General features: G+C 47.4%; 1 protein-coding gene across 7 annotated transcripts in view; it reads right to left on the bottom strand.

Moving 5' to 3' along the window:
• The window catches only part of LOC121279046 (transcription factor COE3-like), a 472,564-nt gene that overhangs the window by 161,800 nt on the left and 283,455 nt on the right, over positions 1-27,309 (bottom strand). For all 7 annotated transcript variants that reach the window (XM_041189853.1, XM_041189893.1, XM_041189864.1 and 4 more), the window contains exon 8: positions 25,222-25,339. In XM_041189853.1, the coding sequence (XP_041045787.1) occupies positions 25,222-25,339 (118 nt within the window). The remainder of the gene's footprint in view (positions 1-25,221; positions 25,340-27,309) is intronic.

The raw sequence follows: 27,309 nt of genomic DNA, 5'->3' as shown, positions 1-27,309 counted from the left end.
ATTTCAGTGAGCAGAGCCGGGCTGTGGAGACAGAGGTTTCAGTGAGCAGAGCGGTGCTGTAAAGAGAGAGATTTCGGTGAGCAGAGCAGGGCTGAAGAGAGAGATTTCAGTGAGCAGAGTGGGGCTGTAAAGAGTGAGATTTCAGTGAACAGAGCGGGGCTGAAGAGAGATTTCATGAGCAGAGAGGGGCTGTAAAAAGAGAGAATTCAGTGAACAGAGCAGAGGAGTAAAGAGAGAGACTTCAGGGAGCAAATCGCGGCTGTCAAGAGAGTGATTTCAGTGAGCAGAGCGGGACTGTAAAGCGAGAGTCTTCAATGAGCAGAGCTGGGCTGTGGAGACAGAGATTTCAGTGAGCAGAGTGGGGCTGTAAAGATCGTGATGTCAGTAAGAAGTTTGGAGATGTAATCATCGAGATGTCATTGAAAAGAGCGAGGCTGTAAAGAGAGAGACCTCAGTGAGCAGAGCGGGGCTGTAATGAGAGAGATTTCAGTGAGCAGAGCGGGACTGTAAAGAGCAATATTTCAGTGAGCAGAGCGGGGCTGTAAATATAGAGATGTCAGTGAGCAGAGCAGGGCTGTAAAGAGAGAGATTTCAGTGAGCAGAACGAAGCTGTAAAGAAACAGCGTTCACTGAGCAGAGCGGGGCTGTAAAGAGACAGATTACAGTGAGCAGTGAGGGGTTGTACAGACGGAGACTTCAGAGAGCAGAGCGGGGCTGTAAAGAGCAATATTTCAGTGAGCAGAGCGGGGCTATAAAGAGACAGAGTTCGGAGAGCAGAGTGGGGCTGTAAAGAGCGATATTTCAGTGAGCAGTGCGGGGCTGTAAAGTTTGAGAGTTCAGTGAGCAGAGCGAGGCTGTAAAGAACGAGATGTCAGTGAGCAGAGCGGGGCTGTAAAGAGCGAGATGTCAGTGAGCAGAGCGGGGCTGTAAAGAGCGAGATGTCAGTGAGCAGAGTGGGGCTGTAAAGAGAGAGATTTCAGTGCGCGGAGAGGGGCTGTACAGACGGAGACTTCAGAGAGCAGAGCGGGAGTGTAAAGAGAGATATTTCAGTGACAGAGCGGGGCTGTAAAGAGCGATATTTCAGTGAGCAGAGCAAGGCTGTAAAGAGAGAGATTTCAGTGAGCAGAGCGAGGCTGTAAAGAGCGAGATGTCAGTGAGCAGAGCGGGGCTGTAAAGAGAGAGATTTCAGTGAGCAGAGCGGGGCTGTAAAGAGAGAGATAAAAACAAAAAAACTGCGGATGCTGGAAATCCAAAACAAAAACAAAAACAGAATTACCTGGAAAAACTCAGCAGGTCTGGCAGCATCGGCGGAGAAGAAAAGATTTGACGTTTCGAGTCCTCATGACCCCTCATGAGTCATGAGGTCATGAGGACTCGAAACGTCAACTCTTTCCTTCTCCGCCGATGCTGCCAGACCTGCTGAGTTTTTCCAGGTAATTCTGTTTTTGTTTTTGTAAAGAGAGAGACTTCAGTGAGCAGAGCGGGGCTTTAAAGAGAGAGAATTCAGTGAGCTGATTTGGGCCGTAAAGAGAGAGAATTCAGTGAGCAGAGTGGGGCTGTAAATAGAGATTTCAGTGAGCAGAGCGGGGCTGTAAAGAGAGAGATTTCAGTGAGCAGAGCGGGGCTTTAAAGAGAGAGAATTCAGTGAGCTGATTTGGGCCGTAAAGAACGAGATTTCAGTGAGCAGAGCGGGGCTGTAAAGAGAGAGATTTCAGTGAGCAGAGCGAGGCTGTAAAGAGAGATATTTCAGTGAGCAGAGCGGGGCTGTAACGAGAGAGATTTCAGTGATAGCACGGGGCTGTAAAGCGAGACAATTCAGTGAGCAGAGCTGGGCTGGGGAGACAGAGGTTTCAGTGAGCAGAGCGGGGCTGTAAAGAGTGGGATTTCAGTGAGCTGAGCGGGGCTGTAAAGAGAAATATTTCAGTGAGCAGGGAGGGGCTGTAAAGAGAGAGATTTCAGTGATCAGAGTGGGGCTGTAAAGAGAGAGATTTCAGTGACAGTGCAGGGCTGTAAAGAGCAAGATTTCAGTGAGCAGAGAGGGATTATAAAGAGGTACACTTTAGTGACAGAGCGGGGCTGCAAATTGAGAGATTTGACTGAAAAGATTGAGGCTATAAAGAGAGAGACTTCAGTGAGCAGAGCGGGGCTATAAAGAAACAGAGTTCAGTGAGCAGAGCAGAGCTGTAAAGAGAGAGAATTCAGTGATAGCGCGGGGCTGTAAGGAGAGAGATTTCAGTGAGCAGAGCAGGGCTGAAGAGAGAGATTTCAGTGAGCAGAGTGGGGCTGTAAAGAGAGAGATTTCAGTGAACAGAGCGGGTTTGTAAAGAGAGAGATTTCATGAGCAGAGCGGGGCTGTAAAAAGAGAGATTTCAGTGAACAGAGCAGAGGAGTAAAGAGAGAGACTTCAGGGAGCAAATCGTGGCTGTCAAGAGAGTGATTTCAGTGAGCAGAGCGGGACTGTAAAGCAAGAGTCTTCAATGAGCAAAGCTGGGCTGTGGAGACAGAGATTTCAGTGAGCAGAGCTGGGCTGTAAAGAGCGAGATTTCAGTGAGCAAGGCGGGGCTGTGGAGACAGAGATTTCAGTGAGCAGAGTGGGGCTGTAAAGATCGTGATGTCAGTAAGAAGTTTGGAGATGTAATCATCGAGATGTCATTGAAAAGAGCGGGGTTGTAAAGAGAGAGATTTCAGTGAGCAGAGCGGGGTTGTAAAGAGAGAAATTTCAGTGAGCAGAGCCGGGCTGTGGAGACAGAGGTTTCAGTGAGCAGAGCGGTGCTGTAAAGAGAGAGATTTCAGTGAGCAGAGCGGGGCCGTAAAGAGCGAGATTTCAGGGAGAAGAGCACGGCTGGAATGAGAGAGATTTCAGTGAGCAGAGCGAGGCTGTAAAGAGAGAGACCTCAGTGAGCAGAGCGGGGCTGTAATGAGAGAGATTTCAGTGAGCAGAGCGGGACTGTAAAGAGCAATATTTCAGTGAGCAGAGCGGGGCTGTAAATATTGAGATGTCAGTGAGCAGAGCGGGGCTGTAAAGAGAGAGATTTCAGTGAGCAGAACGAAGCTGTAAAGAAACAGCATTCACTGAGCAGAGCGAGGCTGTAAAGAGACAGATTACAGTGAGCAGTGAGGGGTTGTACAGACGGAGACTTCAGAGAGCAGAGCGGGGCTGTAAAGAGCAATATTTCAGTGAGCAGAGCGGGGCTATAAAGAGACAGAGTTCGGAGAGCAGAGTGGGGCTGTAAAGAGCGATATTTCAGTGAGCAGTGCGGGGCTGTAAAGGTTGAGAGTTCAGTGAGCAGAGCGAGGCTGTAAAGAGCGAGATGTCAGTGAGCAGAGCGGGGCTGCAAGGAGAGAGATTTCAGTGAGCGGAGAGGGGCTGTACAGACGGAGACTTCAGAGAGCAGAGCAGGACTGTAAAGAGAGATATTTCAGTGACAGAGCGGGGCTATAAAGAGACAGAGTTCGGAGAGCAGAGTGGGGCTGTAAAGAGCGATATTTCAGTGAGCAGTGCTGGGCTGTAAAGTTTGATAGTTCAGTGAGCAGAGCGAGGCTGTAAAGAGCGAGATGTCAGTGAGCGGAGCGGGGCTGTAAAGAGCGAGATGTCAGTGAGCAGAGCGAGACTGTAAAGAGAGAGATAAAAGCAAAAAAACTGCGGATGCTGGAAATCCAAAACAAAAACAAAAACAAAAACAGAATTACCTGGAAAAACTCAGCAGGTCTGGCAGCATCGGCGGAGAAGAAAAGAGTTGACGTTTCGAGTCCTCATGACCCCTCATGAGTCATGAGGTCATGAGGACTCGAAACGTCAACTCTTTTCTTCTCTGCCGATGCTGCCAGACCTGCTGAGTTTTTCCAGGTAATTCTGTTTTTGTTTTTGTAAAGAGAGAAACTTCAGTGAGCAGAGCGGGGCTGTAAAGAGCGAGATGTCAGTGAGCAGAGCGGGGCTGTAAAGAGACAGCGTTCACTGAGCAGAGCGGGGCTGTAAAAAGACAGATTACAGTGAGCAGAGAGGGGTTGTACCGAAGGAGACATCAGCGAGCAGAGCCGGACTGTAAAGAACGATATTTCAGTGACAGAGCGCAGCTGTAAAGGGAATAATATCAGTGAGCAGAGCGGGCATATAAAGAGAGAGACTTCAGTGAGCAGAGCAGGGCTTTAAAGAGAGAGACTTCAGTGAGCAGAGCAGGGCTTTAAAGAGAGAGAATTCAGTGAGCAGAGCAGGGCTGCAAAGAGAGAGACTTCAATGAGCAGAGCAGGGCTGTAAAGAGCGAGATTTCAATGAGCAGACAGGGATTATAAAGAGGTACACTTTAGTGACAGAGCGGGGCTGCAAATTGAGAGATTTCACTGAAAAGATTGAGGCTATAAAGAGAGAGACTTCAGTAAGCAGAGCGGGGCTATAAAGAAACAGAGTTCAGTGAGCAGTGTGGGGCTGTAAGGAGAGAGATTTCAGTGACAGAGCGTGTCTGTAAAGAGAGAGATTTCAGTGAGCAGAGCGAGGCTGTAAAGAGAGAGACTTCTGTGAGCAGAGCAGGGCTGTAAAGAAACAGCTTTCACTGAGCAGAGCGGGGCTGTAAAAATACAGATTACAGTGAGCAGAGAGGGATTGTACCAACAGAGACTTCAGAGAGCAGAGCGGGACTGTATAGAGAGATATTTCAGTGACAGAGTGGGGCTATAAAGAGAATGACGTCAGTGAGCAGAGCGGGCATATAAAGTGAGACTTCAGTGAGCAGAGCAGGGCTTTAAAGAGAGAGAATTCAGTGAGCTGATTTGGGGTGTAAAGAGAGAGATTTCAGTGATAGTGCGGGGCTGTAAAGAGGGAGATTTCAGTGGGCAGAGAGGGGTTATAAAGAGGAACACTTTAATGACAGAGTGGGGCTGCAAATTGAGAGATTTCTCTGAAAAGATTGAGGCTATAAAGAGAGAGACTTCAGTGAGCAGAGCGGGGCTTTTAAGAAACAGAGTTCAGTGAGCAGACTGGGGCTGTAAAGAGAGAGATTTCAGTGAGCAGAGCAGGGCTGTAAAAAGAGAGACTTCAGTGAGCAGAGCAGGGCTGTAAAGAGACAGAGTTCGGAGAGCAGTGCGGGGCTGTAAAGAGAGAGATTTCAGCGAGCAGAGCGAGGCTGTAAAGAGAGAGACTTCAGTGAGCAGTGCGGGGATGTAAAGAGCGAGATGTCAGTGAGCAGAGCGGGGCTGTAAAGAAACAGCATTCACTGAGTAGAGCGGGGCTGTAAAAAGACAGATTACAGTGAGCAGAGAGGGGTTGTACCGAAGGAGACTTCAGCGAGCAGAGCCGGACTGTAAAGAACGATATTTCAGTGACAGAGCGCAGCTGTAAAGGGAATGATATCAGTGAGCAGAGCGGGCATATAAAGAGAGAGACTTCAGTGAGCAGAGCGGGGTTGTAAAGAGAGAGACTTCAATGAGCAGAGCAGGGCTGTAAAGAGCGAGATTTCAGTGAGCAGACAGGGATTATAAAGAGGTACACTTTAGTGACAGAGCGGGGCTGCAAATTGAGAGATTTCACTGAAAAGATTGAGGCTATAAAGAGAGAGACTTCAGTAAGCAGAGCGGGGCTATAAAGAAACAGAGTTCAGTGAGCAGTGTGGGGCTGTAAGGAGAGAGATTTCAGTGAGCAGAGCGGGGTTGTAAACAGGGACATTTCAGTGAGCAGAGCGGGGCTGTAAGGAGAGAGATTTCAGTGTGCAGAGCAGGGCTGTAAAGGGAGAGATTACAATGACAGAGCGGGGCTGTAAAGAGAGAGATTTCAGTGTGCAGAGCAGGGCTGTAAAGGGAGAGATTACAATGACAGAGCGGGGCTGTAAAGAGAGAGATTTCAGTGAGCAGAGCGAGGCTGTAAAGAGAGAGACTTCTGTGAGCAGAGCAGGGCTGTAAAGAAACAGCTTTCACTGAGCAGAGCGGGGCTGTAAAAATACAGATTACAGTGAGCAGAGAGGGATTGTACCAACAGAGACTTCAGAGAGCAGAGCGGGACTGTATAGAGAGATATTTCAGTGACAGAGTGGGGCTATAAAGAGAATGACGTCAGTGAGCAGAGCGGGCATATAAAGTGAGACTTCAGTGAGCAGAGCAGGGCTTTAAAGAGAGAGAATTCAGTGAGCTGATTTGGGGTGTAAAGAGAGAGATTTCAGTGATAGTGCGGGGCTGTAAAGAGGGAGATTTCAGTGGGCAGAGAGGGGTTATAAAGAGGAACACTTTAATGACAGAGTGGGGCTGCAAATTGAGAGATTTCTCTGAAAAGATTGAGGCTATAAAGAGAGAGACTTCAGTGAGCAGAGCGGGGCTTTTAAGAAACAGAGTTCAGTGAGCAGACTGGGGCTGTAAAGAGAGAGATTTCAGTGAGCAGAGCAGGGCCGTAAAAAGAGAGACTTCAGTGAGCAGAGCAGGGCTGTAAAGAGAGAGACTTCAGTGAGCAGAGCGGGGCTGTAAAGAGACAGAGTTCGGAGAGCAGAGTGGGGCTGTAAAAAGCGATATTTCAGTGAGCAGAGCGGGGCTATAAAGAGACAGAGTTCGGAGAGCAGTGCGGGGCTGTAAAGAGAGAGATTTCAGCGAGCAGAGCGAGGCTGTAAAGAGAGAGACTTCAGTGAGCAGTGCGGGGATGTAAAGAGCGAGATGTCAGTGAGCAGAGCGGGGCTGTAAAGAAACAGCATTCACTGAGTAGAGCGGGGCTGTAAAAAGACAGATTACAGTGAGCAGAGAGGGGTTGTACCGAAGGAGACATCAGCGAGCAGAGCCGGACTGTAAAGAACGATATTTCAGTGACAGAGCGCAGCTGTAAAGGGAATAATATCAGTGAGCAGAGCGGGCATATAAAGAGAGAGACTTCAGTGAGCAGAGCAGGGCTTTAAAGAGAGAGACTTCAGTGAGCAGAGCAGGGCTTTAAAGAGAGAGAATTCAGTGAGCAGAGCAGGGCTGTAAAGAGAGAGACTTCAATGAGCAGAGCAGGGCTGTAAAGAGCGAGATTTCAATGAGCAGACAGGGATTATAAAGAGGTACACTTTAGTGACAGAGCGGGGCTGCAAATTGAGAGATTTCACTGAAAAGATTGAGGCTATAAAGAGAGAGACTTCAGTAAGCAGAGCGGGGCTATAAAGAAACAGAGTTCAGTGAGCAGTGTGGGGCTGTAAGGAGAGAGATTTCAGTGACAGAGCGTGTCTGTAAAGAGAGAGATTTCAGTGAGCAGAGCGAGGCTGTAAAGAGAGAGACTTCTGTGAGCAGAGCAGGGCTGTAAAGAAACAGCTTTCACTGAGCAGAGCGGGGCTGTAAAAATACAGATTACAGTGAGCAGAGAGGGATTGTACCAACAGAGACTTCAGAGAGCAGAGCGGGACTGTATAGAGAGATATTTCAGTGACAGAGTGGGGCTATAAAGAGAATGACGTCAGTGAGCAGAGCGGGCATATAAAGTGAGACTTCAGTGAGCAGAGCAGGGCTTTAAAGAGAGAGAATTCAGTGAGCTGATTTGGGGTGTAAAGAGAGAGATTTCAGTGATAGTGCGGGGCTGTAAAGAGGGAGATTTCAGTGGGCAGAGAGGGGTTATAAAGAGGAACACTTTAATGACAGAGTGGGGCTGCAAATTGAGAGATTTCTCTGAAAAGATTGAGGCTATAAAGAGAGAGACTTCAGTGAGCAGAGCGGGGCTTTTAAGAAACAGAGTTCAGTGAGCAGACTGGGGCTGTAAAGAGAGAGATTTCAGTGAGCAGAGCAGGGCCGTAAAAAGAGAGACTTCAGTGAGCAGAGCAGGGCTGTAAAGAGAGAGACTTCAGTGAGCAGAGCGGGGCTGTAAAGAGACAGAGTTCGGAGAGCAGAGTGGGGCTGTAAAAAGCGATATTTCAGTGAGCAGAGCGGGGCTATAAAGAGACAGAGTTCGGAGAGCAGTGCGGGGCTGTAAAGAGAGAGATTTCAGCGAGCAGAGCGAGGCTGTAAAGAGAGAGACTTCAGTGAGCAGTGCGGGGATGTAAAGAGCGAGATGTCAGTGAGCAGAGCGGGGCTGTAAAGAAACAGCATTCACTGAGTAGAGCGGGGCTGTAAAAAGACAGATTACAGTGAGCAGAGAGGGGTTGTACCGAAGGAGACTTCAGCGAGCAGAGCCGGACTGTAAAGAACGATATTTCAGTGACAGAGCGCAGCTGTAAAGGGAATGATATCAGTGAGCAGAGCGGGCATATAAAGAGAGAGACTTCAGTGAGCAGAGCGGGGTTGTAAAGAGAGAGACTTCAATGAGCAGAGCAGGGCTGTAAAGAGCGAGATTTCAGTGAGCAGACAGGGATTATAAAGAGGTACACTTTAGTGACAGAGCGGGGCTGCAAATTGAGAGATTTCACTGAAAAGATTGAGGCTATAAAGAGAGAGACTTCAGTAAGCAGAGCGGGGCTATAAAGAAACAGAGTTCAGTGAGCAGTGTGGGGCTGTAAGGAGAGAGATTTCAGTGAGCAGAGCGGGGTTGTAAACAGGGACATTTCAGTGAGCAGAGCGGGGCTGTAAGGAGAGAGATTTCAGTGTGCAGAGCAGGGCTGTAAAGGGAGAGATTACAATGACAGAGCGGGGCTGTAAAGAGAGAGATTTCAGTGTGCAGAGCAGGGCTGTAAAGGGAGAGATTACAATGACAGAGCGGGGCTGTAAAGAGAGAGATTTCAGTGAGCAGAGCGAGGCTGTAAAGAGAGAGACTTCTGTGAGCAGAGCAGGGCTGTAAAGAAACAGCATTCACTGAGCAGAGCGGGTCTGTAAAAATACAGATTACAGTGAGCAGAGAGGGATTGTACCAATGGAGACTTCAGAGAGCAGAGCGGGACTGTAAAGAGAGATATTTCAGTGACAGAGCAGGGCTATAAAGAGAATGACATCAGTGAGCAGAGCGGGCATATAAAGAGAGAGACTTCAGTGAGCAGAGCGGGGCTTTAAAGAGAGAGAATTCAGTGAGCTGATTTGGGGTGTAAAGAGAGAGATTTCAGTGACAGTGCGGGGCTGTAAAGAGGGAGATTTCAGTGGGCAGAGAGGGGTTATATAGAGGAACACTTTAGTGATAGAGTGGGGCTGCAAATTGAGAGATTTCTCTGAAAAGATTGAGGCTTTAAAGAGAGAGACTTCAGTGAGCAGAGCAGGGCTCTAAAGAAAGAGACTTCAGTGAGCAGAGCGGGGCTCTAAAGAAACAGCGTTCACTGAGCAGAGCGGGGCTGTAAAGAGACAGATTACAGCGAGCAGAGAGGGATTGTACGGACGGAGACTTGAGAGAGCAGAGCGGGACTGTAAAGAGAGATATTTCTGTGACACAGCGAGGCTGTAAAGGGAATGACATCAGTGAGCAGAGCGGGCATATAAAGAGAGAGACGTCAGTGAGCAGACCGGGGCTGTAAAGTTTGAGAGTTCAGTGAGCAGACCGAGGCTGTATAGAGTGAAATGTCAGTGAGCAGAGCGAGTCTGTAAAGAGCGAGATTTCAGTGAGAAGAGCGGGGCTGGAAAGAGAGAGATTTCAGTGAGCAGAGCAGTGGAGTTAAGAGAGAGATTTCAGTGAGCAGAGCAGTGCTGTAAAGAGAGAGATTTCAGTGAACAGAGCAGGTCTGTATAACAAGAGATTGCAGTGAGAAGAGCGAGGCTGTAAATAGAGAGATTACAGTGAGCAGAGCGGGGCAGTAAAGACAGAGATGTCAGTGAGCAGAGCAGGGGAGTTAAGAGAGAGAACTCAGGCAACAGAGCGGCACTGTAAAAGGAGAGATTTCAGTGAGCAGAGAGGGGCTGTACAGACGGAGATTTCAGAGAGCAGAGCGGGACTGTAAAGAGAGATATTTCAGTGACAGAGCGGGGCTATAAAGAGACAGAGTTCGGAGAGCAGAGTGGGGTTGTAAAGAGAGAGACTTCAATGAGCATAGCAGGGCTGTAAAGTTTGAGAGTTCAGTGAGCAGACCGAGGCTGTAAAGAGCGAGATTTCAGTGAGAAGAGCGGGGCTGGAAAGAGAGAGATTTCAGTGAGCAGAACGGGGCTGTAAAGAGAGAGATTTCTGTGAGCAGAGCGGGGCTATAAAGAGAGAGATTTCGGTGAGCAGAGGGGGTCTGTAAAGAGAGAGACTTCAGTGAGCAGAGTGGGGCTGTAAAGAGAGAGACTTCAGTGAGCAGAGCGGGGCTGTATAACAAGAGATTGCAGTGAGAAGAGCGAGGCTGTAAATAGAGACATTTCAGTGAGCAGAGCGGAGCAGTAAAGATAGAGACATCAGTGAGCAGAGCAGTGGGGATAAGAGAGAGATTTCAGTGAGCAGAGCAGTGCTGTAAAGAGAGAGATTTCAGTGAACAGAGCGGGTCTGTATAACAAGAGATTGCAGTGAGAAGAGCGAGGCTGTAACTGGAGAGATTTCAGTGAGCAGAGCGGAGCAGTAAAGAGTGAGACTTCAGTGAGCAGAGTGGGGCTGTAAAGAGAGAGATTTCAGTGAGCAGAGAGCGGCTGTACAGACGGAGACTTCAGAGAGCAGAGCGGGACTGTAAAGAGAGATATTTCAGTGACAGAGCGGGGCTATAAAGAGAAAGAGTTCGGAGAGCAGAGTGGGGTTGTAAAGACTGATATTTCAGTGAGCAGTGCGGGGCTGTAAAGTTTGAGAGTTCAGTGAGCAGAGCGAGGCTGTAAAGAGCGAGATTTCAGTGAGCAGAGCAGGGCTGTAAAGAGAGAGATTTCAGCGAGCAGAGCGGGGCTGTAAAGAGAGAGATTTCACTGAGCAGAGCGGGGCTGTAAAAAGACAAATTACAGTGAGCAGAGAGGGGTTGTACCGAAGGAGACTTCAGCGAGCAGAGCCGGACTGTAAAGAACGATATTTCAGTGACAGAGCGCAGCTGTAAAGGGAATGATATCAGTGAGCAGAGCGGGCATATAAAGAGAGAGACTTCAATGAGCAGAGCAGGGCTGTAGAGAGTGAGATTTCAGTGAGCAGAGAGGGATTATAAAAATGTACACTTTAGTGACAGAGCGGGACTGCAAATTGAGGGATTTCACTGAAAGGTTTGAGGCTATAAAGAGAGAGACTTCAGTAAGCAGAGCGGGGCTATAAAGAAACAGAGTTCAGTGAGCAGAGTGGGGCTGTAAAGAGAGAGATTTCAGTGAGCAGAGCGGGGCTGTAAAGAGACAAATTACAGTGAGCAGAGAGGGATTGTACGGACAGAGACTTGAGAGAGCAGAGCGGTACAGTAAAGAGAGATATTTCAGTGACAGAGCGAAGCTGTAAAGGGAATGACATCAGTGAGCAGAGCGGGCATATAAAGAGAGAGACGTCAGTGAGCAGAGCGGGGCTGTAAAGTTTGAGAGTTCAGTGAGCAGACCGAGGCTGTATAGAGCGAGATGTCAGTGAGCAGAGCGAAGCTGTAAAGAGCGAGATTTCAGTGAGAAGAGCGGGGCTGGAAAGAGCGAGATTTCGGTGAGCAGAGCGGGGCTGGAAAGAGAGAGATTTTGGTGAGCAGAGCGGGGCTGTAAAGAGAGAGATTTCAGTGAGCAGAGTGGGGCTGTAAAGAGAGAGACTTCAGTGAGCAGAGTGGGGCTGTAAAGAGAGAGCCTTCAGTGAGCAGTTTGGAGGTGTAAAGAGTGAGACTTCAGTGAGCAGAGCAGGGGAGTTAAGAGAGAGATTTCAGTGAGCAGAGCAGGGGAGTTAAGAGTGAGAACTCAGGCAACAGAGCGGGGCTGTAAAAAGAGAGATTTCGGTGAGCATAGCGGGCCTGTACAGATGGAGACTTCAGAGAGCAGAGCGGGACTGTAAATAGAGATATTTCAGTGACAGAGCGGGGCTATAAAGAGACCGAGTTCAGTGAGCAGTATGGGGCTGTAAAGAGGGAGATTTCAGTGAGCAGAGCAGGGCAGTAAAAAAAGAGATTTCAGTGAGCAGAGCAGGGGAGTTAAGAGAGAGAACTCAGGCAACAGAGCGGGGCTGCAAAAAGAGAGATTTCAGTGAGCAGAGAGGGGCTGTACAGACGGAGACTTCAGAGAGCAGAGGGGGACTGTAAAGAGAGATATTTCAGTGAGCACTGCGGGGCTGTAAAGTTTGAGATTTCAGTGAGCAGAGCGAGGCTGGAAAGAGCGAGTTGTCAGTGAGCAGAGCGAGGCTGTAAAGAGCGATATTTCAGTGAGCAGAGCGGGGCTGTAAAGACAGAGATTTCAGTGAGCAGATCGAGGCTGTAAAGAGAGAGACTTCAATGAGCAGTGCGGGGATGTAAAGAGCGAGATGTCAGTGAGCAGAGCGCGGCTGTAAAGAGACAGCGTTCACTGAGCAGAGCGGGGCTGTAAAAAGACAGATTACAGTGAGCAGAGAGGGGTTGTACCGAAGGAGACTTCAGCGAGCAGAGCGGGACTGTAAAGAGAGATATTTCAGTGACAGAGCGCAGCTGTAAAGGGAATGATATCAGTGAGCAGAGCGGGCATATAAAGAGAGAGACTTCAGTGAGCAGACCAGGGCTGTAAAGAAATGCGTTCACTGAGCAGAGCGGGGCTGTAAAGAGACAGATTACAGTGAGCAGAGAGGGAGTGTACCGACGGAGACTTCAGAGAGCAGACAGAGCGGGACTGTAAAGAGATATATTTCAGTGATAGAGCGCGGCTGTAAAGAGAATGACATTAGTGAGCAGAGCAGCTCTGTAAAGGTGAGAGTTCAGTGAGCAGACCGAGGCTGTATAGAGCGAGATTTCAGTGAGCAGACAGAGATTATAAAGAGGTACACTTTAGTGACAGAGCGGGGCTGCAAATTGAGAGATTTCACTGAAAAGATTGAGGCTATAAAGAGAGAGACTTCAGTGAGCAGAGTGGGGCTATAAAGAAACAGTTCAGTGAGCAGAGCAGGGCTGTAAAGAGGGACATTTCAGTGAGCAGAGCAGGGCTGTAAGGAGAGAGATTTCAGTGAGCACAGCAGGGCTGTAAAGAGGGAGATGTCAGTGAGCAGAGTGGGGCTGTAAAGAGACAGCGTTCAATGAGCAGAGCGGGGCTGTAAAAAGACAGATTACAGTGAGCAGAGAGTGGTTGTACAGACGGAGACTTCAGAGAGCACAGCGACACTGTAAAGAGAGATATTTCAGTGACAGAGCGCGGCTGTAAAGGGAATGATATCAGTGAGCAGAGCGGGCATATAAAGAGAGAGACTTCAGTGAGCAAAGTGGGACTGTAAAGTTTGAGATTTCAGTGAGCAGAGCGAGGCTGTAAAGAGCGAGATGTCAGTGAGCAGAGCGGGGCTGTAAAGAGAGAGACTTCAGAGAGCAGAGCGGGGCTGTAAAGAGAGAGATTTCAGTGAGCAGAGCGGGGCTGGAAAGAGAGAGATTTCAGTGAGCAGAGTGAGGCTGTAAAGAGAGAGACTTCAGAGAGCAGAGCGGGGCTGTAAAGAGAGAGATTTCAGTGAGCAGAGCGGGGCTGGAAAGAGAGAGATTTCAGTGAGCAGAGCGAGGCTGTAAAGAGAGAGACTTCAGAGAGCAGAGCGAGGCTGTAAAGAGAGAGATTTCAGAGAGCAGAGCGGGGCTGTAAAGAGAGAGACTTCAGTGAGCAGAGTGGGGCTGTAAAGAGAGAGACTTCAGTGAGCAGAGCAGGGGAGTTAAGAGAGAGATTTCAGTGAGCAGAGCAGGGGAGTTAAGAGAGAGAACTCAGGCAACAGAGCGGGGCTGTAAAAAGAGAGATATCAGTGAGCAGAGAGCGGCTGTACAGACGGAGACGTCAGAGAGCAGAGTGGGACTGTAAAGAGAGATATTTCAGTTACAGAGCAGGGCTATAAAGAGACAGAGTTCAGAGAGCAGAGTGGGGCTGTAAGGAGCGATATTTCACTGAGCAGAGCGGGGCTGAAAAGAGCGAGATGTCAGGGAGCAGAGCGGGGCTGTAAAGCGGGAGATTTCAGTGAACAGACAGGGATTATAAAGAGGAACACTTTAGTGACAGAGCGGGGCTGCAAATTGAGAGATTTCACTGAATAGATTGAGGCTATAAAAATAGAGACTTCAGTGAGCAGAGCAAGGCTATAAAGAAACAGAGTTCAGTGAGCAGAGTGGGGCTGTAAAGCGAGAGATTTCAGTGAGCAGAGTGGGGCTGTAAAGAGAGAGATTTCAGTGAGCAGAGCGGGGCTGAAAATAGAGAGATTTCAGAAAGCTGAGCCGGGCTGTAAAGAGTGAGATTTCAGTAAGCCGATTGGGGTTTAAAGAGCGAGACTTCAGGAAACAGATTGGGGCTGTAAAGAGTGAGAATTCACTGAGTAGAGCGGGGCTGTAAAGAGCAAGATTTCAGTGAGCAGAGCGGGGCTAAAGAGAGAGATTTCAGTGTGTAGAATCGGGTTGTACAGACGTAGACTTCAGAGAGCAGAGCGGGGCTGTAAAGAGAGAGATTTCAGTGAGCATTATGGAGGTGTAAAGAGTGAGACTTTAGTGAGCAGAGCAGGGGGAGTTAAGAGAGAGAACTCAGGCAACAGATCAGGGCTGTAAAGAGTGAGACTTCACTGAGCAGAGCGGCATTGTAAAGAGTGAGATTTCAGTGACAGTGCTGAGCTGTAAAGAGGGAGATTTCAGTAAGCCGATTGGGGTTTAAAGAGCGAGACTTCAGGAAACAGATTGGGGCTGTAAAGAGTGAGAATTCACTGAGTAGAGCGGGGCTGTAAAGAGCAAGATTTCAGTGAGCAGAGCGGGGCTAAAGAGAGAGATTTCAGTGTGTAGAATCGGGTTGTACAGACGTAGACTTCAGAGAGCAGAGCGGGGCTGTAAAGAGAGAGATTTCAGTGAGCAGTTTGGAGGTGTAAAGAGTGAGACTTTAGTGAGCAGAGCAGGGGGAGTTAAGAGAGAGAACTCAGGCAACAGATCAGGGCTGTAAAGAGTGAGACTTCACTGAGCAGAGCGGCATTGTAAAGAGTGAGATTTCAGTGAGCAGAGCGGGGCTGTAAAGAGCGAGATTTCAGTGAACAGAGCGGATCTGTAAAGAGCGAGATTTCAGTGAACAGTGCTGGTCTGTATAACGATAGATTTCAGTGAGCAGAGCAGGGCTGTATAAAGAGAGATTTCAGTGAGCAGAACAGGGGAGTAAAGAGAGAGTCTTCAGGGAGCAAATCGGGGATATAAAGAGAGAGATTTCAGTGAGTAGAGCGGGACTTTAAAGAAACAAAGTTCAGTGAGCAGAGCGGGGCAGTATAGAGAGAGATTTCTGTGAGCAGAGCGGGGCTGTAAAGCGAGAGACTTCAGTGAGCAGAGACAGGCTGTAAAGAGAGAGACTTCAGTGAGCAGAGCGTCGCTGTAAAGAGCGAGACATCAGTGAGCAGAAACAGAGTTCAGTGAGCAGAAGGGGGCTGTAAAGAGAGTGGGGCTCTAAAGAGAGATATTTCAGTGAGAAGTTTGGAGGTGTAAAGATTGAGACTTCAGTGAGCAGAGCAGGGGAGTTAAGAGAGAGAACTCAGGCAACAGATCAGGGCTTTAGGAGTGAGACTTCACTGAGCAGACTGGCGTGGTAAAGAGGGAGATTTCAGTGAGCAGAGCGGGGCTGTAAAGAGACAGAGTTCAGTGCGCAGAGTGCGGCTATAAAGAGAGAGATTTCAGTGAGCAGAGCGTGGCTGTAAAGAGAGAGATTTCATTGAGCAGAGCCGGGCTGTATAGAGAAAGATTTCTGTGAGCAGATCGGGGCTGTAAAGCGAGAGACTTCAGTGAGCAGAGCCAGGCTGTGGAGACAGAGATGTCAGTGAGCAGAGTGGGGCTTTAAAGAGAGAGATTTCAGTGACAGAGCGGATCTGTAAAGATCGAGACTTCAGTGAGCAGAGCGGGGCTGTTAAGATGGAGATTTCAGTGAGCAGAGCGGGGCTGTAAAGAGCGAGATGTCAGTGAGCAGAGCAGAGCTGTAAAGAGCAAGATGTCAGTGAGAACAGCGGAGACGTAAACAGCGAGATGTTAGTGAGCAGAGGGAGGCTGTAAAGAGATAGATTTCAGTGAGCAGAGCGGGGCTGTAAAGAGGGGGATTTCATTGAGCAGAGCGGGGCTGTTGAGACAGAGATTTCTGTGAGCAGAGTGGGGCTGTCAAGAGAGAGACTCCAGTGAGCAGAGCGGGGCTGTAAAGAGGGAGATTTCAGTGAATAGATGTCAGTAAGAAGTTAGGAGATATAAATATCGAGATGTCATTAAGAAGAGCGGGGGTGTAAAGAGTGAGATTCAGCAGATTGGGGATGTAAACAGCGAGATTTCTGTGAGCATAGTGGGGCTGTAAACAGAGAGATTTCAGAGAGCAGAGCGGGGTTGTAAAGAGAGAGATTTCAGTGACAGCGCGGGGCTATAAAGAGAGAGATTTCATTAAGCATAGTGGGCTGTAAAGAGCGTGACTTCAGTGAGCAGAGCGGGGCTAAAAAGCGATAGATTTCACTGAGCCGATTGGGAGCGTAAAAGCAAGATTTCACTGAGCAGAGCGGTGTTGTAAAGAGAGAGATTTCACTGAGCAGAGTGGGGTTGTACAGACGGAGACTTCAGAGAGCAGACTGGGGCTGTAAAGAGAGATATTTCAGTGACAGAGCGAGGCTGTAAAGAGCGAGATGTCAGTGAGCAGAGAGGGGTTATAAAGAGGTACACTTTAGTGACAGAGCGGGACTGTGAATTGAGAGATTTCAGTGAGCAGAGCGGGGCTGTAAACAGAGAGATTTCAGTGAGCAGAGCGGGGCTGCAAAGAGAGAGATTTCATTGAGCAGATTGGGGGCTTAAAAGCGAGACTTCCGTGAGCAGAGCAGGGGAGTAAAGAGAGAGACTTCAGGGAGCAGAGCGGGGCTGTAAAGAGAGAGACTTCAGTGAGCAGAGTGGGGCTGTAAAGAGAAAGTTTTCAATGAGCAGATTGGGGGTGTAACGACGGAGACTTCAGTGAGCAGATGGGGTTGTAAAGAGAGAGATTTCATTGAGCATAGTAGGGCTGTAAACAGAGAGATTTCAGAGAGCAGAGCGGGGTTGTAAAGAGCAAGATTTCAGAGAGCAGAGCAGGGTTGTAAAGACCGAGATTTCAGAGAGCAGAGCGGGGTTGTAAAGAGAGAGATTTCATTAAGCATAGTGGGGCTGTAAAGACATAGACTTCAGAGAGCAGAGCGGGGCTAAAAAGAGAGAGATTTCAGTGAGCAGATTTGGGGTGTAAAGAGCGAGACTTCAGTGAGCAGAGCAGGGGAGTAAAGAGAGAGACATTAGGCAGTAAAGCGGAGCTGTAAAGAGAGAGATTTCAGTGAGTAGCACGGGGCTGTAAAGAGAGAGATCTCAGTGCGCAGAGCGGGGCTGTAAAGAGAGAAATTTCACTGATCAGTGCGGGGCTGTAAAGAGACAGATTTCAGTGAGCAGAGCGGGGCTGTAAAGAGTGACATTTCAGTGAGCAGAGCGGGGCTTAAACTTAAGGAAGTAGTATTTTAATTAAAAACAAACAAAAAGTATGGAAAGGGGGCTCAGTCCCGTGTGTTGTTTGGCCTGCAGCCTGTGGGAATTCTTAGAAACTCCTTGCAGGCTGGATGATCACATGTGCAGGAAGTGCCACTGGCCTCACCGGCTTGAGCAACTGGCTTTGGACCTGAAGCATCAGCTGGTGACACAGCGGTGTATCTGTGAGGCTGAGGGTCACGTGGATAGCACGGTTTTAGATATGGTCACCCCGCAGCTTAAGGAAGTGCAGTCAGAGAGGGGAATGCGTGACCAGTGGTCAGAAGAAGGGAGGCAGGCAGGTGGTCAGGAAATCCCCAGAGTGCATCTAACTCAAGAACCATTTTTTGTGTTGCATAACGGTGAGGGTGAAGGTTTCTCTGGAGATTGCGGCCAGAGCCAGGTTCACTGCACCGTGGGTGGCTCAGCTGTACAAGGGGGTAGGAGTAACAGTGCAAGAGCAATAGTGGTAGGATACTCAATAATGAGGGGTGCAGACAGGTGCTTCTGCAGTTGTAGATGTGACTCCAGGATGGTGTGTTGCCTCCCTGGTGCCAGGGTCAAGGATGTCACAGAACAGCTGCAGGACATTCTGAAGGGGTAGGGGAAACAGTCAGAGGTCGTGGTTCACATTGGTACTAACGACATAGGCAGAAAGAGGGATGACATCTTGCAACAAGCATTTAGGGAGCTAGGTGGCAGTTTAAAAAGCAGGACCTCAAAGGCTGTAATCTCTGGATTTCTCCCTCTGCCTCTTGCCAGAGAGTATAGGAAAACAAGGTTAGAGACAATGAATGTGTGGCTGAAGAGATGGCGCAGGAGGGAGGGCTTTAGTTTCCTGGATCACTGGGTCTGTTTCTGGCGAAGGTGGGGCCTGTACAAGTTGGGCGGGTTGCACCTGAATTGGAATGGGACCAACATCCTTGCGGGGAGGTTTGCTAGTGCTGGTGGGAGGCATTTAAACTAATTTGGCAGGGGGGTGGGACACAGAGTGGAGGTACAGTAGGGGGTGATGCACAGCCAAATATAGAAGAGATACTAAGTCAGTTTGGAAGTAGAGCAAATGTAGAACAAAAACAGAATTACCTGGAAAAACTCAGCGGGTCTGGCAGCATCGGCGGAGAAGAAAAGAGTTGACGTTTCGAGTCCTCATGACCCTTCGACAGAACTTGAGTTCGAGTCCAAGAAAGAGTTGAAATATAAGCTGGTTTAAGGTGTGTGTGTGGGGGGCAGAGAGATAGAGAGACAGAGAGGTGGGGGGTGGGGGGGGGGGTGTGGTTGTAGGGACAAACAAGCAGTGATAGAAGCAGATCATCAAAAGATGTCAACGACAATAGTACAATAGAACACATAGGTGTTAAAGTTAAAGTTGGTGATATTATCTAAACGAATGTGCTAATTAAGAATGGATGGTAGGGCACTCAAGGTATAGCTCTAGAGGGGTTTTTTTTTACAATGGAAATAGGTGGGAAAAGGAAAATCTTTATAATTTATTGGAAAAAAAAAGGAAGGGGGAAACAGAAAGGGGGTTTCCCACCTATTTCCATTATATAAAAAAAACCCCACTAGAGCTATACCTTGAGTGCCCTACCATCCATTCTTAATTAGCACATTCGTTTAGATAATATCACCAACTTTAACTTTAACACCTATGTGTTCTATTGTACTATTGTCGTTGACATCTTTTGATGATCTGCTTCTATCACTGCTTGTTTGTCCCTACAACCATACCCCCCCCACTCCACCTCTCTGTCTCTCTATCTCTCCGCCCCACACACGCACACCTTAAACCAGCTTATATTTCAACTCTTTCTTGGACTCGAACCCAAGTTCTGTCGAAGGGTCATGAGGACTCGAAACGTCAACTCTTTTCTTCTCCGCCGATGCTGCCAGACCTGCTGAGTTTTTCCAGGTAATTCTGTTTTTGTTTTGGATTTCCAGCATCCGCAGTTTTTTTGTTTTTGTTTTTATCTCTAGAGCAAATATAGAGCTGTTAAGTCATAAGCGAATAATGCAAGGCCGGATTGCATCTATTTTAACCCAAGGAGTTTTCCAATAAGTCAGATTAATTGAGCGCATTGACTAATACTTGGGAATGTGATATTGTTGCTATTACAGAGACATGGTTGAGGGAAAGGCAGGACTGGCAGCTCAATATTCCAGGGTAAGGAATCTTCAGGTGTGGAGGGGGTGGTGGGGGGGGCAGGGATGGATTGGGGGTGTAAACGAAGAGGTGGCATTGCACTATTGATCAAGGGGACAATTACTGCAGTGAGGAGGGATGGTAACTGAGGAGGTCCTTCAAATGGGGTCAAATGGGTAGAACTTAAAAACAAAAAGGGGGCAATCACTTTGCGGAGAGTGTTGTATAGACATCCAAACAGTCAGGGGGAGATAGATATGTAGGCAAATCTCAGGGAAGTGTAAAAATAATAGTAGGGGGTTTCAACTTCCCCAATGTTAACTGGGATAGTCTTAGTGTGAAAGGCCTAGAGGGGGCGGAATTCTTAACGTGCATCCAGGAGAGCTTTTTGAGCCAGCTCTTAGAAAGTCCTACAAGAAAAGGGGCAGTACTGGACCTAATCTTAGGGAATGAAGCTGGGCAAGCGGTAGAAGTGTCAGTGGGGGAGCATTTCTCTCCAAGAGTTAAGGTAGTAATGGAAAAAGACAAAGGTGACCGGAAATAAAGATCCTGAATTGGGGGAAGGCTGATATCAATATGACAAGACAGGACCTGGTCAAAGTGGACCGGAAGCAGCTACTTATAGGAAAGTCTACATCAGACCAGTGGGAGTCATTCAAAAAGGAAATAGTGAGGGTTCAGGGCCAACATGTTCCCATAGAGGTGAAGGGTAGGACCAATAAGTCCAGGGAACCCTGGATGTCAAGGGATATAGAGAATTGGATAAGGGAAAAAAAGGAGGCTTATGGCAGATACAGAGGGCCGAAAACAGCGGAAGCCCTCAAAGAATACAGAGAGTGTAAGGGGTACTTTAAAAAGTAATTCGGAGAGCAAAGAAGGGCATGAAAAAACACTGGCGGGCAAGATAAGGGAAAATCTCAAGGCATTTTATAAATATATTAAGGGCAAGAGGATAAGTAGAAAGAGTAGGGCCCATTAGGGACCAAAGTGGCAATCTGTGTGTGGAGCCGGAGGACGTAGGTGAGGTTTTGAATGATTATTTTTCATCTGTGTTTATTATGGAGAAGGACGATGTAGGTGTAGAAATCAGGGAGGGAGACTGTGATATACTTGAACAAATTAGCATTGAAAAGGAGGAGGTATTAGCAGTTTTAGCAGGCTTAAAAGTGGATAAATCCCCAAGCCCAGATGAAATGCATCCCAAAGGGAAGAGATTGCAGGGGATCTGACACAAATTTTCAAATCTTCTCTGGCCACAGGAGAGGTGTCAGGGGACTGGAGGACAGAGAATATGGAGAAGAAGGGTAGTCGGGATAAACGAGGTAATTACAGACCAGTGAGTAGAGAAGCTATTAGAAAAAATTCTGAGGGACAGGATTAATCTCCACTTGGAAAAGCAGGGGTTAATCAGGGATAGTCAGCATGGCTTTGTCAGAGTAGATCATGTCTAACAAATTTGATTGAATTTTTTGAGGCGGTGACTAGTTGCATAGATGAGGGTAGTGCAGTTGATGTAGTCTACATGTACAGGACTTCAGTAAGGCTTTTGACAAGGCCCCACATGGGAGAATGGTCAAGAAGGTAAGAACCCATGGGATCCAGGGCAATTTGGCAAAACTAGCTTAATGGCAGGGGGCAGAGGGTGATGGTCGAAGGTTGTTTTTACGATTGGAAGCCTGTGATGAGTGATGTACCGCAGGGATCAGTGAGACCCTTGCCCTTTGTAGTGTACATCAGTGATTTAGACGTGAATATAGGAGGTATGACCAGTAAGTTTGCAGGCAACACGAAAATTGGTGGTGTTGTAAATAGTGAGGAGGAAAGCCTTAGTTACAGGACAATACAGATGGGCTGTTAAGATGGGCAGAGCAGCAGAAAATGGAATTTCATCCTGAGAAGTGTGAGGTGATGCATTTTGGGAAGACTAACACAGCAAAGGAATACACAACGAATGCTAGGACCCTAGGAATTACAGAGGATCAGAGGGACCTTGGTGTACATGTCCATAGATCCCTGAAGGCAACAGCACAGGTAGGTAGGGTGGTTATGAAGGCATATGGGATATTTGCCTTTATTAGCTGAGGCATTGAATGTAAGAGCAGGGAGGTTATATTGGAGCTGTATAAAACGTTAGTTAGGCCACAGCTGGAGCACTGTGGAGTGTGTGCAGTTCTGGTTGCCACACTATAGGAAGGATGTGATTGCGCTGGAGAGGGTGCAGAGGAAATTCACCAGGATGTTGCCAGGGCTGGAGCATTTCAGCTATGAAGAGAGACTGGGTAGGCTAGGGTTGTTTTTTTCTTAGAACAGAGAAGGCTGAGGGAGCACCTGATAGAAGTATATAAAATTATGAGGGGCATGGATAGGGTAGGTACGGAGAAACTTTTCTCCTTAGCAGAGGTGTTAATAACCAGGGGGCATAGATTAAGGCAGGATGTTTAGAGGGGATTTGAGGAAAAATGTTTTTACCCAGAGGGTGGTTGGAATCTGGAACACACTGCCTGAGGGGGTGATAGAGGCAGAAACCCTCACAATATTTAAGAAGTATTTAGATGAGCACTTGAAACACATAGCATACAAGGCTATGGGCCAAGTACTGGAAAATGAGATTAGAATAGATAGGTGCTTGATGGTCAGCACAAACACAATGGGCTGAAGGGCCTGTTTCTGAGTTATATAACTGTATGACTGAGCACTGTGGGTGTACCTACAACACATGATCTGCAGTGGTTCAAGAAGGTGACACATCACAACCCCCTCAAGGACAATTAGGAATTGGCAATGAATGCTGGCCTAGCCAGCGATGCTCACATTCCATGAATGAATTTTTAAAAAATCTTTTCTTAACAAGGAGACCAGCACTGTACACAGTACTCCAGATGTGGTCTCATCAACACCATGTACAACTATAGAAAAACATTTCTACTTTTATATTCCCTTCCCCTTGCAACAAATGACAACATTCTATTTGCCATTCTCATCACTTGCTGTACCTGCATACTAACTTTTCCTGATTCATGTACTGGGACACGTTAACTTTTCCTGATTCATGTACTGGGATACGCTTACTTTTGCTGATTCATGTACTGGGACACGCTAACTTTTCCTGACTCACGTTACCCCTGTAACGCGCTGTAATCTCTCTTCATTTAAATAATAAATTTAATTTTCTATTCTTCCTGCCAAAGTGAACAAATATTTGCCCATTCACTTAACCTATCTATTCCTTATGTCCTCGTCACAACTTACTTTCTTACTTATCTCTGTGTCATCCGCAAATTTAGCAACCATACATACAGCCTCTTCATCCAAGTCGTTGATATAATTGCAAATAGCTGAGGCCCCAGCACTGATCCCTGTGGCACTCCACTTGTCACATTTTGCCAACCAAAAGTCATCTATTTCTGCTACTCTGTTGTTCCCTGTTAGTTAACCTCTATTCATGCTAATTTGTTATCCCTTATATGATGACCTCTTATTTTGCATAGTGACCTTTGACCTTTGAAATGCCTTCAAGAAATCTAAGTACAGTACATCCAGAGGTTCTCCTTTATCCACGTTGCTTGTTACTTCCTCAAAGGATTCCAATATAATAGTCAAACATGACTTCCCTTTCACAAAACCATGTTAACTCTGCCTGATTGCATTGAGATTTTCCAAGTGCCCCACTATTACCTCCTTAATAACAGATTCCAGAAATTTCCCTATGACAGATGTTAAGCTAACTGGCCTATAGTTCCCCACTTTCTGTCTCCCTCCTTTCTTGAATAGAGGAATCACATTTGCTATTTTCCAATCTTATGGGACCTTTCCAGAATCTAGGGAATTTTGAACAGTTCAAACCAATGCATCTACTATCTCAGCAGCCACTACTTTTAACAGCCTAGAATGAAGTCCATCAGGACCTGGGGATTTGTCAGCTTTTAGTTCTAATAACTCTCTCAGTACCTTTCCCTGGTGATTGTATTTGTTTTAAGTTCTTCACTGGCAGAAGCACAATGGGCTGAATGGTTTCACTCGACGCTAATGCAATGGGAGCTGGCTGACGAAGGGAACTTCATTTTAAGGTATTCTGCTGATCTTTTGTGCACCAGAATAGCTCAACCCTGCTGCAACTCTCTTACATTTTTATTTCCAAACTCCTAAATTGAGATATGAAATTTTGACATTTCCATGGGCAGGCAGTGCCTAACCTGACTTTGACAAAGAGGAATCATGTATTCACAACTTGTGAAAAGAAACTGCCTCATTCTAAGACAAAATGAGCTCAGTAATCAGTCCTTGTTAAGCAAACAGTCTGATGTCTTTTATGGGGAGTCAAACTTTTAGCCAAGGAAGTGTGGCAGCCATTTCTCCTGAATCTTTCAATTGACATCTTTGACACACAGGATTTATTGCTAGACAATGCTCTTCAAATTCTTTTATTTTTTTTGTGCTGTGCTGAACAGAGATATCAGTGCTTGAAAGTGCTCAGCTTTCCATTTACAGGCGTCGAGTGTCTCAATCAGAAGGAACTAACAGGGTTAAAGTAAGTGGACCCCTTATGAGCAATAGTGTAGGCTTATATTTCAGTGAGTGTAGAAGACTATGGAGTGATCTAATTGAGGAGTTTAAGATGATTAAAAAGATTTGGCATGATAGATAGATAGAAAATATTCCCTCTGATGGGGGGGCGTCCAGAACAAATGGGTACAACCTTAAAATTTGAGTCATTTCATTTAGGAATGCTGTTAGCATGCACCTACTCATACAAATAGCAGTGGAACTCTCCCCCCGCCCCCCAGCTTTTGAGTCTGACGGGCCAATTGAAAATTTACGAATGAGATCAATAGTATTTTGTTAGGCACAATTATTAAGGGATATAGCTGTTAGACAGCAACATAACTTACCTGCTGACTCCCCAAAGCCTGTTCACCATCTGCAAGGCACAAGTCAGGAGTGTGATAGAATACTCCCCACTTGCCTGAGTGAGTGCAGCTTCAACAGCATACTCAAGAAGCTGGACACCATCCAGGACAAAGCAGCAGGCTTGACTGACAGCCCATTTACAACCTTAAATTTCCACTCCCCCCACCACAATGCACAATGGCAGCAGTGTGCACCATCTACAAGATGCACTGCAGGAACTCACCACGATTCCTTCGATGGCACCTTTCAACCTCGCAACCTCTACCACCTAGAACAAGAGCAGCAGATACATGGGGACACCACCATGTGCAAGCTCCCCTCCAAGCCACACACGATCCTGACTTTGAACCATATCACCATTCCTTCAGTCTTCCAGGTCAAAATCCTGGAACTCCTTTCCTTCCAGCACTGTGGGTGTACCCTTACAGGGTAAAGTGGTTCAAGAAGGTGGCTCACCACCACATTCTCCTGATCAGTTAGGAATGGGCATTAAATACAGGCCAAGCCAATGATGCACACATCCCATGAACAAACGGAAAGAAAATCCCATCAAGCTGAAATACAAACAGAAAATGCTGGAAATACTCAGCCGACCTGGCAGCAGCTGTAGCGAGAGAAACAGGTCGATGATATTTTATCAGAAACCACAACCAAATGTGGATCAGCATCCAATTCTGAATAGTGAGAGACCAGTGCAACCCCGTCCATCAATGATATGCTTCAAAAGCATTATTATTGTACCATCAACAGCATCTTCGAAGGGCAACAGAGAGCAATGAACTGTACTGCTGCTGTGCTGCAGATCTGACATACCTTCACAGGGGTCAAGTCTCCGAGCCCTCCGCCCGTGTTTCGAGTTGTTGTGGATGAACATGTTGTCCGACACAGCCAGGACATGACCGTCCACATTAATCGTTGTGCAGATGACCACCTGCAGAGAGAAGACAAGTTGGGGGTTGGGGGTTGGAGTAAAATTATTCTTTTTTTCTGACACAGAATGAAAAAAAAAATTTAGCACACTAATATGCTTTTCAGCTCGACAGGTTGAAACTGCCATTCATGCTCCCCACGAGCCTCTTCCTAACTCAGTTCATCCCATCCTATCAACACATATATCTATTTCTCCCTTATGCACTCAGCTAACTTCCCCCAATAGCACCTTAGCCGATCGTCAGAATATCCAACAGTGTTCAGCAGCCAATGATATTACTCTGCAACTGGAGACACTTGTAAGGATACCAGCCACAAACCTTCCAAGTGATGAACTATTATCATTTTTTAAATTCATTCACGATGTGGGCTTCGCTGGCTGGGCCGGCATTTATTGCCCATCCCTAATTGCCCTTGAGAAGGTGGTGGTGAGCTGCCTTCTTGAATCACTACAGTCCATGTGATGTAGGTACACCCACAGTGCTTAAGAAGGGAGTTCCAGGATTTTGACCCAGCGACAGTGAAGGAACGGCGATATATTTCCAAGTCAGGATGGTGAGGGACTTGGTGGGGAACTTCCAGGTGATGGTGTTCCCATCTATCTGCTGCCATTGTCCTTCTAGATGGTAGTGGTCGTGGGTTTGGAAGGTGCTGTCTAAGGAGCCTTGGTGAATTCCTGCAGTGCATCTTGTAGATGGTACACACTGCTGCCACTGTGCGTCGGTGGCAGAGGGAGTGAATGTTTGTGGATGGGGTGCCAATCAAGTGGGCTGCTTTGTCCTGGACTGTTTCAAGCCCCTTGAGTGTTCTGGGGGCTGCACTCATCCAGGCAAGTGGGGAGTATTCCATCACAATCCTGACTTGTGCCTTGTAGATGGTGGACAGGCTTTGGGGAGTCAGGAGGTGAGTTACTCGTCGCACAATTCCTAGCCTCTGAACCTGCTCTTGTAGCCACGATATTTATATGGCTAGTCCAGTTCAGTTCCTGGTCAATAGTAACCCCCAGAATGTTGATAGTGGGGGATTCAGTGAGGGTAATACTATTTAATGTCAAGGGACGATGTTTAGATTCTTTCTTGTTGGAGATGGTCATTGCCTGACACTTGTGTGGTGCAAATGATACTTGCCACTTGACAGCCCAAGCCTGGGTATTATCCAGGCCTTGCTGCATTTGCAAATGGACTGCTTCAGTATGTAAGGAGCCTTGAATGATGCTGAACATTGTGCAATCATCAGCAAACATCCCCACTTCTGACGTTATGATAGAAGGAAGGTCATTGATCAGGCAGCTGAAGATGCTTGGGCCAAGGATACTACCCTGACACCCCATTTTTAGGTATGCCTGGTGCTGCTCCTGGCATGCCCCCCTGTGCTCTTCACCAAACCAGGGTTGACCTCCTGGCCTGATGGTAATCGTAGAGTGGGGGATATGCTCGACCAAGAGGTTACAGATTGTGTTTTGAGTACAATTCTGCTGCTGCTGATGGTCTCATGGATGCCCAGTCTTGCGTCACTAGATCTGTTCAAAATCTGTCCCATTTAGCAGGGTGGTGATGCCACACAACACGATGGGAGCTATCCTCAATGTGAAGGCAGGACTTAGTCTCCACAATGACTGTGCGGTGGTCACTCCTACCGATACTGTCATGGACGGATGCATCTGCAGCAGGCAGGTTGGTGAGGATGAGGTCAAGTATGTTTTTCCCTCTTGTTGGTTCTCTCACCACCTGCCGCAGACCCAGTCTAGCAGCTATGTCTTTTAGGACTCAGCCAGCTCTGTCAGTAGTGGTGCTACCAAGCCACTCTTGGTGATGGACATTGAACTTCCCCACCCAGAGTATATTGTGCACCCTTTCCATCTTCACTGCTTCCTCCAAGTGTTGCTCAACATGGAGGAGCACTGATTCATCAGCTGAGGGAGGGCAGCGTGTGGTAATCAGCAGGAGGTTTCCTTGCTCATGTTTGACCTGA

This window comes from Carcharodon carcharias, chromosome 1, assembly GCF_017639515.1.
Source record: "Carcharodon carcharias isolate sCarCar2 chromosome 1, sCarCar2.pri, whole genome shotgun sequence".
NCBI lineage: Eukaryota > Metazoa > Chordata > Chondrichthyes > Lamniformes > Lamnidae > Carcharodon > Carcharodon carcharias.
The sequence above is the reverse complement of the archived record's forward strand: the minus strand, read 5'-3'. Positions and strand labels throughout refer to the sequence as shown.